This window comes from Onychostruthus taczanowskii, unplaced genomic scaffold (genome assembly GCF_017590055.1).
Source record: "Onychostruthus taczanowskii isolate IOZ18803 unplaced genomic scaffold, ASM1759005v1 scaffold12, whole genome shotgun sequence".
In the NCBI taxonomy this organism is placed as follows: Eukaryota; Metazoa; Chordata; class Aves; order Passeriformes; family Passeridae; genus Onychostruthus; species Onychostruthus taczanowskii.
Genome location: NW_024498351.1, coordinates 12,282,537 through 12,299,477, shown reverse-complemented (window position 1 = coordinate 12,299,477; position 16,941 = coordinate 12,282,537). Strand labels below are relative to the sequence as shown.

The 16,941-nt window shown below is 34.0% G+C and overlaps 1 protein-coding gene across 1 annotated transcript in view; it reads left to right on the top strand.

Annotated features, from left to right (window-relative positions):
* Window positions 1-16,941, top strand: part of GPM6A (glycoprotein M6A) — a 115,366-nt gene that overhangs the window by 85,468 nt on the left and 12,957 nt on the right. Inside the window, exon 3 of the mRNA XM_041427893.1 lies at window positions 4,839-4,995. Within this exon, the coding sequence (XP_041283827.1) occupies window positions 4,839-4,995 (157 nt within the window). The remainder of the gene's footprint in view (window positions 1-4,838; window positions 4,996-16,941) is intronic.

Here is a 16,941-nt window from a genome sequence, read left to right as displayed (position 1 = left end):
TTTCTTTTATCTCATTTGGGCTTTTACTTGGGGGGCTTTGTCTTACTTTGCAGGTAGTATATGACTATAAATAAATTCTTCTTTCTCCCTACTTGTTTTCCTCCTGAAGCTTGTCTTTGCTTGTCTCCTCCTTTTCCTAATGATTCCTCTCTGTTTCATGGTACCAGTTATCTTCTTTGCTCAATCTATTTAAGTGAATAGTATCATGAACTGACAGCAAGAAATTGTCCCCAGCTGGTTTGCAAGGGAGCCTGAGCAGATCTTTTCTAAAAGTTCCAGGGGGCTTGGTTTCTGCATAGCCTAAACAGACATTTTGCTTGCAAACATCCACTTATATCTTGTCTGTCTTCTAAAAACACAGTTGCAAAACTATTTCTACAAGGCTGAGACAGTATGAGGGGGAAGGCTGCTATCTCAGTGTCTTAGCACCCTCTTAGCATCAGTCCCTTAGGGGGAAAGAAGATCAGCATGGAGTCCAGCATTTCTGGTTTACAGAGTAACAGAGGTTATTGTGTGTTCTAGATGTAAACATCAAGTATTCAAAATTCTCTGCCATTGAAAGAGAAAAAAAAAATTAAAAAAACAAAAACAAAAAAAATCCTCCAAAACAGGAGAAGCCCCTCTACCCCAATAGTGACATTTGCATGTATTTCTCATCCTTCTAAATTTTATATGCAGGTTGAAAAAAAAAAAAGGCAGTTTTTCATTAGATATTGTACTATGGTAATCTTATTAACATTTCAGTACTTTGATTGCTTTGGTATTTTATTTTTCTTATTGTGTTTGGGGTTTTTATCTTGGAAATAGATGAAAATGCCTGAAATTTGCATTCAGAAAGTATAGATACTATTCACTGGTAATCATGTTCTACTTAACATCTGTAATATCTTAATATCATTGTATATATTGGGTTATGTTGTAAATTCTGGAATAGATACACGAGACAGAATTATAAATTCAGGAAAACTAGTCCCACAGTAGTACCTGGTATTCTGGTGGGTTGACCAATGAAAACCTTTGGAATATTAGGATTTTATCACTTGTTTAGGTTGAAGTGCACACATAGTTTTTTAGAATAGAATGGTTTTCTGGGCAGCAAAAGAATCCTGTCACAGGGCAAATTAGTGTGAACTTTAGCTGTTAATTACAACTAAATGTCTGTACTGCATTCCTATATTAACCAAATTTAACAAAATATATCCTTAGCAATTATGTAGACCGTTCCAATACTATATTAAGATGCTTTTCACAAAAACCTGCTGAACATAGACAAGTTTGTTTAACACATTATTTTATTTCTTGCTGATTTATTATATTTTTAATGCTTAAATTTGCCAAAACACCATGAAAATACACAGTAGGAAATCTGCAACATTGGTCTGACTCACTAAGAATATTTTCACTCACCTCTGACTTGTCTCTGCTGGGATAGTCTACTCAGTTTTCAGTTCCAACCTGTTCATTGAGAAGTTAGCATTGATGGCTTCCCTTAATACCTTCTTCCAGAAGAAGAAAGTGTTTTCTCTAGAGATATTTTGAATATGCTTCTTGTTGGACAGAATCCAGATTCAGACTAATGAATTAGGGAAGTCTAGTTAATGTGGAATAATTAATGACCTAGAAGCAGAGAAAGAACTACAAAATTGAAGGATCAGCTTGAATTAAATAACAACTTAAAAAGAGCAATGTTTTAACATTTCTGAACGTAATGTTGTGAGGACAGGCAGATCCAGAATCCATGGAGAATCCACCAGGTTAAGATAAATATATGGCTTACATTATTCTATATTTTTTTAACAATTTTCACTAACTTCAAGATGCTTTTCACAATTATTTTATGCTTAGATAATAATTCAGCTTATTCTGCTCAGCAGCCTAAGTCAGAGTAGCTTTAATAATAATGTATATTTTTCCAATACAACATAAATATTTTTTTGTAAAATAGTGCATATTTTTCCAATCCTGTCAGAAGAATGAAATTTTATTTTTATCATTTTGTCTCCTTCCTTTGCTCATTACCCACCTCTTTCCTTCCACTCCAGCTTACACAAGTGTAAGCCCTCCTTGTTCGTTTTCTTTGTCCTTACCCATCTTGCTCATTGGCTCATGTTCACCACCCCTTCTGCCATTCCCTTCTACCTCCCTGGTTGCTCTCAGGCTCTGTCTGCAGCATTTGAGAATTTGCTGAAGCACAGATGGCAATTAATCTCCCTGAGTTCATCCACAAAGAATCACATTTTATTTTAAAGAAAGGCAATCTCCATTTTATAAGGTCTATCTTTTATCTATTACAACTTAATGAGAAAATAAAAGTATATGTGATCTGTATTAGATGCTACAGAATAAATTAATAGTAATCTTTAAAACTATATATATATATATATATATATATATATATATATATATATAAAGTTATTGTTGTAAATACATTTTCTTTAAATACAGCAGGCACTAAATGCAGCCATACTGCAATACAATTCTACCTGGCTTTTAAAGAGGTAGCTGAGTGATTGTCTCACAATTTTCATTTATCTTTTTACTTTTTGCTTCATAGGACATCTTTCTCCCTTGGAATAAGGCTGGCCATTTCATCCCATGTAGTCTGATGAATAGAGATTTTACGACCTCTCTGTAATGACTGGATGAGGAGGAAATCGATTTCTATATTTGGCTACTGTTGGGCTATATATATTTTTTTCCTTTTGTGAAAGGAAGGCTCAAGTGAAAGTTATTCCTGTAGATGCACATAAGGCTGAGGGAAAAGCAGAGATCTCTTAGCACACTTTTTGACACAAGCAGCTCAGTGGGAGACTCAGCACAGATGGTTTAAAGGGCTGTTGTAAGGACTGAAATAGTCTTTGGACTTCTCCAGAGTCCTAATCTCTTTAGGGCAATGAGAGCTTGTAACTGAGCACATTGAGGTCTGAGGGGAGCTGCTGCTGGCAGAACTCCCAGACTTCAACCACTGGTGAAGGTCACAATTGTTTAAAGTAATATATCTAAGAATTGGAAGAGTTTTTATGGAATAGTCACAAAGTTGCTGTCTATTTGTTTTTGTAACCTTTTTTTTAATCACTTATAGGTAAGATAGACTTAAAACACAGTTTTGATGTTTAAAAAGAAGTGTTACAATGGCTCAATTACTGTCAAATCAGGGAAATTACATTTTTGCAATGTATTATGTATATTAAAATAAATTTAATCTGCATCATCTCATACCATCTAGAGTGTATAATATTTTCACCCTTTTGAATCATTCAAGTATCTATTCCATGCAGAAATTTACTTACTCTATTTTTTATTTGAGTATGAGACAGAAAGCAGTGTTTAAAAAAAAAAAAAGAAAAGCTGGAAATGCATTTGTATTAGAATGTTAGGGGAAAACATAACCTGTCTCATTTCCAGAAGCATTAATTTCTAGTACTTCTCCCATCCCCAGTTATGTCAGAAGTTTAAATGCATTTTGATGACATTTTTTAATGTGGACCTGAACCTGACTTTGAATCTTTTGAAAATTATTCAAGCTCAAAGATATTTTAACAGGTTTTTGAGCTTTTTTCATTGTATTATACATGTAAAATGTGTATTATGAGTTGTCTTTTGAGTGATGATGGAAAGTGTGCTCCTAAAAAATTGTTATCACTTCCTTTCATAACAATAAAAATATTAATCATTGTCTTGAGAAAACATCCAGTGTGGGTAATGGCATGTCAAAATTTATCTGGCAGATCCTAATGGTGTTCAGGTTTATTTTTTTTCTTTCTCTGTTAGGAAGTGTCACTATCTTGACCTGGAGAATACAACTGGAATTAAGTACCATCTTAAATCTGAATACAGCAATTTTATAAAGAGTTGTACAGCTCCTTCACTGTCACATCAACAAACTGACAATTTACTGTGACTATTTTTTTTAGAGAAGTTCAAGTAGAAAACTGAAATCTGCTGATCTAAGGCCATGGCCGGTAGGAATATTTCCAAGTATAGAAAAAGAGCAGAGAGGTGCTATCAAAAATCTTGTCCCCAGTGCTGGTCATGAGAGAACATTTAGGAGGCACAGTCTCCTTGTGCCAAGGTTGAACTTACAGGCAGTGCTGGGCAGAACAACCATACCCAGGTAATCTTTTCTGTAGTGAACTGAGCCTTCCAGGACCCTGCATGGCACACTGCAAGCCATCCCTCCATTCCAGCTGTGTGCCTGTGAAATTATATTTTAAAGCCTCATTATAGAAGAATTCCGGATGATCTGACCTCATTACTTCTGGAATAATATGTTTCTGGTTTGAAGTAAGGAATCTCTCATGATGACTTTATTATTCTGTGTCAAACACTTTGTCCACTGGAGAATAAGTGGGAGAATAACAATGAGAAGGTAGCACAGACTGACACTGCAGACTTGTATGTGTATGTGTTTTATTGAAGATTGCGACTAAATATCTTTTATAAACTAAGTGCTGGATAGAATGTATGACTTAGGAGATGTGTCAGGTTTTTGCTTCCTTTTCCATTTTTTTTTTCTTTTCCACTTCATTTACAGGAAAAAAAAAAATCTGAAAAGTAACTGACTTTTAAATTGATGTGAAAATATTTGCTGTTTTACCTAAACAGATCCATTTTTACATTTAATTAGATTCAATGACCCAGTGTTTCTTATATCAACATTATTTTATTTCAGAGTTCATTGCTGTCCTCAGCTTCACCTGTCATTATGGCATATCAGCATTTGCACTTCCAGTCAGTCATAAAGTTTGAGACTCAGGGGGGTCTGATCATCTCACCCTGAAATTTCAGTCAGCTTTAAATATCTATGCAGATAATTAATTTTTGCTGTTCCTATACAGGATTGACATCTTCAAGTACGTGATATATGGTGTAGCAGCTGCATTCTTTGTATATGGCATTCTGCTGATGGTGGAGGGATTCTTTACAACTGGTGCCATCAAGGATCTCTATGGAGATTTCAAAATCACCACTTGTGGCAGATGTGTGAGTGCCTGGGTAAGTGGCTAAAAAAGCTTTTGTACTTATGACAAATTCGATATGCTCTGTATATATCTTTAGTGTCCTGTGATGTTTATTTTTTGGTTTTGTTTTTCTTCAATATTTTCTGATACCTCAGCTCAGTGTTTAAAAATTACAGCAATGAGAAAAGAGTGTTATAAATATTCTCTGTATTGGTTAAACTCTAAGCAATTCTTCCTACTCAGGAGCAATGAATTCCACCAGCTGAGTGAGAAATCTCGTTACCTCAGCAACATGAGCTGTACTGAGCAGGACTGAAACTGTAATGCCTCCAGCTCTACTGGGAATGAAATATTTCCCTTACTAGTATTTTCAGTCATTTTAGGAATCTTGCCTGTTCCTCTTTGGAACAAGCTGAGACCTGTCATCAGGTTCTATTCTGTCTCTAAATGGCAAACAGGCCATTATTTACTCCTGTGTTAATCTCTGGCTTGGAGAGACCATTTACTTATGACCCTGGAAAACTTGGATTCAAAAATTCTGATTTGTGCTAGGACTTAAATGGAAGTCTATCATACTAAAATTGCTGACTGTTTTAGCTGGGATTATTTTAACCTTTCTGTTCAGTGTCAGGTAAGTAACTAATTTTTTCGGTACTTGACTTTTCTGCATCTAAACTAAGAGGCCTGTGTACTTGGTAGCTGTTGGAGTTGGATATTTCTGAAAACAGTCTGCATGAAAACTTCATATTTTGTGATCAATACTAAATTAATAAATACAACCAGATAGATCTGGGTGTTAAAGTACACATTTTTTATGCTATATTAATGATAAATCACATATAAATTAGTATGCTGGGTTGTGTTTCCCACTGTACTCTACTGCAACTCTCAACACTTAATTTAGTGGAATACAGTCTAAGCAATAGATACCTCCAGTCACCCAAAGACTATCAAAACTAATATTTTGGATATCCTGAGGTTTAAGGTTAAACTGAACACAGATAATCTGCGTCTTGCAAAATTGGGGAATGCAGTCTGTATGTTATCTCTATGTAGATGCAACCTGTTCTACAGTAACCCTCTGTTTTTGCCTCTTCTTTCATTCTAGTCATCATTGTATGATTTTGGCACTTTGACTAAGATTGCTTTAAAACCTTTAAATAAGTATATAAAAAAAGACTGAGAACATTTTAAATTAAGAGCAGTCATTGCTTATGCCAACACTGCTTTCATCTTCTGGAAAGAAGTCTCTAATCTGTATTCACTGAGGACATACTAAGTTAGTTCCAATTCTGTATAGAGTAGCAAGATTTTCAGAACGCTTTTTCTTCACAGCTTCCATGAATGCCTGTCCTCAGCATTGCAGCAGAGCAGTGCTACATCCTCCCACAGTTTTGATAACTGTAATTCTATAGTACGTGTCTAGAAGAAATGAACAGTTAAGCAGATATTCTATGGTTAATATCACTGTTATTATTAGTGATTTGTGACTTTATTTCCTTCAATACTTCACTTTCCTCATCAGTAATTTGCCGTGTTTGTGTTCTACTTTGAGAAGCCCTGGGTTGAGACACACTGTGCAGCTAAGGTTAAGGCTGTATACTCTTTATGACCACAATTACAATAACCCATCAATAAGTTTGATTTAAATACCTTGTTGTCATTGTTCTTTAAGTCAGCAGAAGTTTTTTCTTTTTCCTGGTGAAAAAAACCACAAACCTGCTGTTTGATTGCTTGTCTCATTTTGATGATGTGTCAGTAAGATCGCTATACAAATGTCTGGAGTTAATTTGGGTAATTATTCTGGCTTTAGTGTCTATGCTCTAGAGAGTATATGTCAATTAAAACTTGATATCCTTTTGGCTATGTTGATTTTCATTGTCTCATACTTTAAATTCATAAGGGAAAAATAACATCTTATGTTTAAAATATATATATGTTTGGAATTACAAAATGTTTCAATCCAAGACAGATGTGTTTAGAATTTATTCAGTTCCTTAACACATGCAATTATATAAAGAAATAAGTCCTAAGAACAACAAAAAGAATAGTAGAGAGGTAAATGAAACCAAATCAGTATTGTGTGTCAAAGCCAGATTATTCAATTGCTAAAATAGTGCTGTAATAAATTTTGTTCTGTACAGTTGCCAAAATGAGATAATGTAATTGAAAAGGGTTGGCAGATACTACAAGTTGCAAGAAATTTTCCTTGTATGCAGTTTTGACCTTATACTTTTCTAAATAATAAAAATCTAAACTGTGAAAGATTAAACAGTTTCCTTCTTTTAGCATAGCCTTAATACTAACAGAAATGTACACACAGGATATTTGTTGTTTTGAAAAATTAAAATTATAAAAATGGCTCCACATTAAAAACACCTTTGTAGAAACTCCAGTTGTGACTATGATTTCACATCAAACTTGCTGATATGTTTCTAAATAGAAGTTTAACATTTAACATTTCAGTTCAAGTCTGAAAATTAAGTCCTTCAGCTTTACTGTTGCTACCAGTTGTTTTTCATTAATATTTTGCAGGACCAAATTTGTTATGTCAGTGACTAAATCTATTATGAAAATGTAGGAAAAAATCAATAAAAAATTTCAAGAAAGAAAAATTTATTTTAAATTGGTATGGTTTAGCTGTATTTCTATATATGTAAATATGAACAGTAACACCTTTTTCTCTTTCTTAAGAAATATTTTTTGAAAAGCAGACTTTTGAGAACACTGATAGCCACCATCTGAAGGAACTTTTCATGTGCTCTACCTGACCTCCCTCCTTAGCTGCAAATAGCTCACTTTCTAGCTCTGAATGGGCAAAAGGATTTTTTTTTTGCCTGAAGTAATGGAAAAAGAAATAGCTCAGCCTAACCTTTCCAATGAATGTATAGTTGACTTATCAGCTGCTATGAGCATCCAAGTCGTGTGAGTGCTGCCATGGAGCAGAGCTTCATATCTGAGAGAGACCTTGTGAAAGTGACAGTGAAGACTCTCACTGGCAACGTGTGCAGACTTAATTTACTGTGGAAAGAAAAACAAAAGCAGTAAAACAACGTCAGTCACATTCAAGGAGGGATGGCTTTCATCCTAGGCTTCATTTTTCCATGCCTGAACATGCTTTTAGAGTATTAAATAATCATTCATATATAACTGTGCTGCACCATGATTAGTAGAGAATGGGAGACAGGCCTGAAGCCAACTGTAATACTGTTTTCATGTTTGCAGTTTATTACCCTTCCTACTTATATTTAGCTCCGTTGGCCATGGAAAGCCTCATTTACACCTTGTTTTAGAATATCTGCCCACAGAGTCAATAGAAATGCAATGACACATTGTCCCTCATGTTATGCTATAAAAGGAGGTTTGGTTTTTGTTTTATTTCATCAGAAAAAAATATATGAAGACTTCACTGTGGTAGTTGTATTTCTATTTCTTTGTACCTTGCTTTTCAAAAGAACCATATTAAGGCTCTAGAGAAATAGGTTTTATATTCTAAACTGCACATACCTTTTGTATCTTTAGTTTTAGGAATATTTCATTTAATTGCTGATAAGGATTTTTCTGCCTTGGAAAATAATTCTGGATACCTGATTACCTATGGGCTATTTCATAAATGCTTCTTGAGTGTCTAAACTAAAACATGAACTTCCCAAAATATTGCCACAATTTATTTTGTTAAAAAAAAAAAATAAAAAAAATCAAAAATGGAAGCTGCACAAATGTTTTGAAAAAACATCTGTGAACTCATCACTTCATCTTTTCCTTACCAGACCAGTTATTCAGAGGCAGTGAAACTGCATCGTATTGACATTTGATTCTTTGTGTAACAGGAGGAAGAGAGTTCAGTGCAGGCTCAGCTGGCTTTCCCACCCAGAACAGATGTATTATTTCTGAATGTTAGAAATGAAACTCTCATTTCTGAAAATTAGATACCATGTCTGAATATTCTGGGGTAAAATTGCTGATCTGAGAGACAGGGAGGCCTTGCTTCTTATTAAATTCTGCTTCATACCATATTTGTGAGAAATAAAGGACCTTCTCTCCATGACAGCAGATATCCTTACGGGTCCAGACTCCTTCAAACCAATCTTAACTGGGGAAAGTATCTAAAAATCTCTTTTCCTCATACATGTTTAGTTGTGTATGCTGTATATAGTTTCACACTGTGATATGGGAAGTGGGGAAGGTGAGATTCATAGTGCTCTGACCTTTCAGATTGCTCAACTGAAAACCAGAAACATGATTTTTTTCCACAAATTACCCAGAAGCTACTGGAGTAGTTAACTTCAGAAGGATTATATTATGGCACAGATATATCCCACCTCATTAAGGTTATCAAGAAAAAGGCCTATGCTCCTTCAGTAGTTAAAGGAAAGGGCAGCTTAGGCCAAGTTTATCAGGTGAATTGAATTTTTTTGTGACTGTCCTCGTTCCTGCAAAGAGAATACCCCTCAAGTCTTTTAAATTATGTATTTTATATTAAGATCTTCAATCAACTATATACATTTAGTTGGATGTATCCTGCCTGGCCCTTTTAGCTGGAATTTAGGTGAATAACATTTGCTATCTAAACACTGCTGCAAGTTAGTAGATGAAAGAAAACATATTAGCAGTTTTATAGGTTATTAGAACTCATCTTATCCCTGGATACTAAACCAGTGTTGGAATTTCTTTAGAGAACTGTGTTCCTTGCAGTTTTCTGCTCTTGATATTGAAATAGGAAGAACAAGCCCTAGCAGCAGTTCAAAGCTCAACTGAAATGTTGAGTCATCCTTATGTCACTCTCTCCCAACTGCATTGTTAATATACATATGGGGTCTTGAAAAGAAAGAAGAAAGCAAGCTTTTTTTTCACTATTTGTTATATTTTTAGAAATATTTTGCAATGAGATCAGAAATTTTGTTGTGCATACCTATGTGCTGAGTCTACTTTTTTCTCTCCTATTTCTGTAATCTAGCAAAGCCTTTTTGTTTTTCTTTATTGTACAGTTCCAGATTTTCTCACTTAAGAATATTGTACATATAAAATCATACTTTCATTTGATATTCCTTTCCTCCCATAACTTCCCATGTGTTGTATATGCAGCCCTTTTTTTGGCTGTAGTATTCATTAGTTCTTTTAACAGACATTGCCAGTACCTTATCATCTTCTCTTGGTCTTGCTGCTTGCTGACAACAACATTGTTGTTGTTGGTTTTTGCTTCACATTGTGGTTTGTGTCTTGCACATTGATAAGAGATTTATTTTCTTGGCATGTGAGATCAGCAAGTATTTTTGTTAATTAAACTGCTGTCATGCAATTCCAAAGTATGCTTGACTTTGAGAGATCCATAAAACCTTCTTTTATGGATCATCATAAAATGCTCAAGATGATAGCTTTTTTTCCCCTGTGTTCAGATAATCCATCTCAGTTTTAACTTGAATGTTTCATCAGATGATGACAGTTTTCCCTGATCCTTGGTCTCACCTGGCTAACTTATTAAATGCATCTACACATCTTACTCTTTCTATAGTTATTTAAGCTTTTGAATATCAGTGGAATTATCACAAATTAATTATTTTTATGGTAACAGAAAATTCACAGAAATCATAGACCTTTGTTCTTCTTATGAACTGCATCTTCCTGTTGATGTCTTATGAACTCATGATTAGCTTTGTAAATATTTTTAGTCATTGCTTGCATAGGAAGGAGGAAAACTTTTAAATTTATTTAAGGTCACAATAAAAGCTTCAAAGTTATTGACTCTGGATTCTTGGCAAGACAGGAATCAAGCAAGGAAGGTCCCTACCCCTTCATTTTCACACAGGCTTCTCAAAGCCCATTAAGAATATATTAGAAAAGAAAACTTTTTTTTTTATTTTTGACAGCCAAGTATTAACCTTGAGTGGCACATTTGTTTAGACTTATAACTATTATTTCTGCTTTCTAGTTTAAGCTTCACTGCCTTGTATCCACCTACAAACCATGGAAACTTCCTGAAAAAATGTTGCATTCAAAATTTTGCAAATGTGAAAAACGTAAACAATCTGTATTCAGTCCTTTCCCAGCTGAGTGTTACGTCTTCATCTGTGCATAGAAAATGTGCCATCACTGAAAACCATTAGAGTAAGGTTTCTCAAAAATTTATCAGCTGTTTGATAGCATAACCTAGTAAATTTACTACTAGGACCAGCCTACTTTGCCAGGGAAAATATAATGATAAAACTGATTGTTTTTTGTGCTTAATGTCTTTGAATTGAATAGTTGTGTGGCATGAACATGAGAAGGAGAGCACATGAAAAAGGTTTTTTAATGAAGATATCCATATTTTAAAAGCTACTAATCCATATTTTAAAAGCCATTTTTAAAACCAAATTATTTATCTTCAATCCCATTTAAATACAAAGCAAGTATCTTAACAATATTCCCAGACAGTACTTCCCAGCATTAGAAAAATACCACCAGGAAAAAAAAAACAAGAGGAGAAGGATAACTTTGTGAATATGAAAGTATAAGCATATGCATTTTGAGAAAAAATAATTCCTATTTGAAAGATTGTAAAAAAAATTACATAGGAAATTCTACTTTTACCAAGCAGCAGTAAAGATCTAAAGTTACAGGGCTTCAGAAGCCTGTCAGACTACAAAAATGATACTCTTGCCTGAAGGATATAAAACAACTAATGATAACTTTAGGAAACACAATGCTACAAACCCATTAACATTCTGAAGAAAACTCAGAAATAAAAAATAAATTACAATATTTGGTTTCTAAGGAAGTACCAAAGAGAAAAATTATATCATCTTAGGATAAAACTTTGTCTTGCATCAATGCAAAGCCATCTTCTTCAAACTGATATTTCATCAATTTGTTAACTAAGCAATATTTCAAAAAATGAATCAATTTGTTAGAGAATAATTTCTGACATGACTGTAGAAATCTCCTCCTACACTGCTACCAACAAATCAACAGCATAAATCAGAAAGTAAGCCAGTTTTTTACATGCATCTAAATGGTTTCCAAAGCAATAGAAATAATGCATGGAATATTTTAACCTTGAAATACACATATAGAAAAATATATGTCCAGATGAAAAGCAGAAAGCAACAGTGAGAATTTATCCTAATTTTGACAAAACCATTTTTTCTTCCACATAAACTATCCATAGAAGAAAAATGTTTAAAAAAGCCAAACAAAACTGTTCCAAAACATAATATCAATTTTCTGGGATTTTATATTTTTATGTTAACATATTTTAATAATCAAAGGAAATTCTCATTAGGTAGTATTCAGTTTATGAATGAATTTCAATTAGGCAAACCTGAGAAATCTGTCTCTCTATGGAAAAAAATTTGGACCAATATTGGTTTTTTTTCCCCCTCTCAAAGCAGTTGACTTGAATGCAAGCCAAGGAATATCAACCACATGACAGTAATAGCACACCACAAAATCTATCCATGTTTCAACAAGACTTTTGGAGCTGTGCCTGGGAGTATAATATGTTAGAGAGAGAGAGGATGAGCATGTTTTGTAGAAGCAATTATAAATGTCCTACAAGTGATTGCTAGCAATGAAAGTGATGTTGTAGAAAAGACTTTGCATGTGTGTATTTTCTGTGGTTTACAGTGCATTTAGTGATAATATCAGAACAACAGCCCCTTCCAGAAGTATTGTATACAAAATGAGACAAGTTGAAATATTTTTCCTTCATTTTTTATTTCTCTCCATGAATGAGGCATGAATTTGAAGATGCTAGTTAGTACAGAAATGAAAATATTAGAGATCATTTCCTTGTGATCTACTCAACAGTCCTTCTTTAACATGTTTTTGTCTGAAGACATTTGGATTTTTTTTGTTTTTCATTTTGTCATTTATTTACATTTAAATAAATAATAACATTTTTGGTTCTAGACAACATTTTAAAATAAGCAGCTGAGGCTCTTTGAGCTTCTGCATTGTTAAAATGTTTTCAAGAACTCAGCGAGTTTTTTACTTGCTCTCTTTCATATTTGCATATGGGGAATTATACATGTAAAATGCTGTCACAAAAAAAATCCATTGGGAAGAGTGGAGGTGTTTATGAAGAGAGTCTTCTTTAAAAATAAAAAAAATTGCAAAAATCTGCTGGATTAAATCTGAAACTCTGAAAAGAAGAAATAAACTCCTGTGGGGTAATAATACAGGTGATGAACAGAAACAAATATCTAATCATTAAACTGCTCTGTCATAAAAGTTTATTGATAAAGAGCCCTTATTGAGTCTAGCCTGTTGATGTAAGGTGTAGTTTGAACGCTTCATTATAGCAAATTGAATGCAAATAAACAGGCCTGAAGTGGGAATGAACACGTGTGGTACTTTAAATTTGGCTTCTCGTAACCTGAAGGGAGAACTGTGCACTCTATCAGTACTCTCCCAGTACAATTGCATCAAGAAATATTTCAGCATTTGAGAAAATATGTGTCAGCTGCAATGAATAATTTAAAAAGAGTATGCAAATGCATTTATGCAGAATGTGTGCAGAGTAAAGAGACCGTAGCAATAACGCAGAGGAATTCTTTTCTGGGTAAAATGAACAACATGAAGCAAAAGGCCTGAGAGGAAAAGGTTATGAATTTGAAGCTGGGAAATATACTAAAACTAAATAAGTTTTTATTAGTATTGAAATCAAATAAGGACAATTGAAAGTGAACAAGACATTTGAGAGACAGGACAATTCAGGAAGAAATTGAAAAGGTCTTTCTGTGTGGCCAAAAAATCCAACACAGCACCTTGTTCTGGCATTTCCTGTTTGGAAAATGCACCCAAACCAGGACTGCAGTGCACTGCAGAGGCCAGCTGCTTCCCAGTATTCCCATAAGAGACAGCCAGGCTAACCCAGGGCTTATGCTGGGTCGTGTCCAGCACTGCAAGGGTTTCATAGGGCAATGTGATAGGCTTTGAGCAGGGTGGATGTGCATGATCTCTGCACGTATGGTTTTGATCTCTGGAAAAAACTGTTAAAGAAAATTTCTGAAACAGTGAAGAGGTTTGGAAAGAACCTTCATGCAGCTGAAAGTAAACATTTTTTGTGTGTGCGTCACAGGACAATAAATCTAAATGTGATGGAAATACAGCAAGGTGCACATCTTTTTGCAACTCTCTGTGTTGAGAGCTCACATCAGGGAGTTCATATAAAATAAATATATTATGAGATTGAAAGAAAGTGTAAAAGTAAGTACTGAGTGGTTTGGAGCAAAGATAAAATTACATGGCAACACAAGCTTTCTGGAGTTAAGTTTTATTTGGGCACTTAATTTGTTGCTATGTTTCTGTATTATTTTTCTTGTTGTAAGCAGCAGTGTCCTCATAAAATGAAATGAATGAGGTTTAATTTGTTTCCTTTTCATTCCATTTCTGTTTGTAGAAACTGTACCTTCTAGATAAGATTTCACTGTCTCTGTCCCAAGGGTCATTGAAGCCATCATACAATGTTTCTTCAGGGATACTAAATTATTTATAACAAAACTAAAACAAGAAGAGTGTTTGAAATTTAATGAACGTGCTTTTCATGGAACAAGTACCCATAAATTAAGAAAGAAGGAGGGGAAAAAACTCCAAACCAACCAGTAACAGAAATCTTGATCTTATTAAAATAGATAGGATTTGAGTAATGTTTTCAGTGGAAAAAGGATTTCAACCAGCTGTGACCACCAGGGAAGTTGTGCTCCACACAAACAATTTCAGAATATGCTCTGAAATACCTGCTTCCTGACATTGGTCTGTTTTGATTTAAAAACAGTTCCAGAAGGTTGATGATTCACCTGCTTTGATAATTTATAACACAGAAAAGCCATTACAGGCACTGAAAATCTTACACAATTTGGAAAGGGCATTTTGCCAGCCACAGTGATGATATAAAAAACCCCAAAACACTAAAAATGTTAAAGATGTTTTTGTTCAAATAATTATTCATTTCAGCTATTCTTTGCAAATGTGAGCTCAATTTAAATCAGTGATCTTTAATCTTCATTATTTGGTAGATGAATTTCACTACCACTTCTAGTTTGTTTTGAGTTTATGTGTTTGTCTTCTTAGAGTGAAAATCGAACCGATCAGAGAAAGCAATTCTCACTATAAACACAATAGATAGGATGCTAAAGGACAAACTGTGATACCTCTTTAAGATGCTATACTGCTATTTCAGTAATCTTCAGCTTGTCACATAGCAGAATGCTACTTCAAAGGAGAAAGATCCCTTTGAATCTCAGGAGATTGGGTACTGAATTTAATTCCTGGAGTGAACAGACTCCTTAAGCATTCCTTGTAAGAGCGAAGAGGGAAGGTTGTAATAGCAGAGAAAATTATCTAAAAAAAGACTTTATTATTCCCTGTGCCTTTTTTTAAAATCAAATTCACAATTTCATTCAATTATAAAAAGAAGCTATCACCTGCTATTGCTAGAAAATAATAATTTGTTGTACAAGGTTAAACTTTTTTTACTGCCCTTACAGCAGGAAGTATATTACTGCCCAGATCACATTTCTGTGGTTTGCTTCACTGATATCAGTGATAGCAGCTTCCAGGCATAACCCATAATTACCACATGGTTTAACTTGAAGTTTTGTATTAGTTATTCTTACATAAACAAAGGAAGCTTCTGTATTTTTTCTGTCTTCTTGGTGTTCTTGGTGTTATGACATGAAATTAGGCATGTCATTGGCCATTGGCTCTTCAGCTGAAAGCAACTGACAGAGGAAAACTGAAGTTTTCTCTTCTAAAATATGTTTTTAAAATTAAATCATCATTTGAGCAATTTTTCTGAGATACTCAACCAAGCAGATTCACGTTTTTAAAGAGAATCTGTTCCACAACAAGCAGACAATTCTCTCTGAGAAGGCAGCTCTTGTGACTCACAGCAGCTATCATATGACTGATTTCTACTACCATTTTATGCCCAAGGCTGATTTTTAGAAGCTAATAAGCTCTGTTTCCTCCCTCTTTGCTATACTAGTGCTTTGTATCATCTCAGTCGAAATTTTTGAGTAGGCTTCTTTATCATTACTACAGATCAGAAAATAAATAGATATTAAAAAGAATTTGTAATGCTCATGGTAAGGCCGATCTTTTTTTCTCTATTTGGTGCTAATCACAAAATTGGAAGATTCTCAAACTGATATGAAGCCTGGTCATACAAACAGTTATTACATTTCAGTGATGTAACTAATATAAAAATTTAGTACTTCATTAAACAACATGGATGTGTTACACCGAGACATGTACTAAATTCATTAAGTATTGTTTATTTCACAAATTCTAAAAGGATCACAAGTAAGACTTCAGACTTACTTGTTTTTGACAAGCAAAGAATATAGTGTAGAAGGCTGGTTTACTTTTAAAACACTTCCAGAATAAATGAGAATTTAAAGTCTATACAAGGACTGTCTTCATTCTTATTTAGTATTCCTGCCTTAGAAAAAAATGAGTGCAACTCTTTAGCTTGATAATAAATTAAGATTGGACATAGCAATTTAGATGGGGATTCATATCCTGAATCTACATTTCAATGTAATTTTCCAAGTAATTATTTGTGTGTGCCTGGGGTGCAGACAGATATTTCTCCATTAACTTTTACACTGTAACATGGAAAGGAAAAAAAAAGAAAACAGTAAAAGAACAATAACAACAACAACAGAAAAAGGAGCAGTATTTACTTGTGTTAACTGTTTGCTCTGCAATAAATGGGGTAGAATTTCCAATATATAAAGCAACTGACTCATGGAAATGTCTACAGCAGTATTCAAGGGTGCATATTTACTCTGGACTTTGCTATCACTGTCTCTATGTTACTAGCTGGGTTTCTAGTAAGTGGGTTATTGGGAAAATCTGGTAAGGCAAACAGCTGTTACCTGCATGAATGCATTTTTAGAAATCTTTAAGTGTAAATTAAACACATCAGTTTTTCTTTTCAACTAGTTGGATTTTGAGGAAAAAATTAAAACACTTTGCAACCCTCAAACTGGTA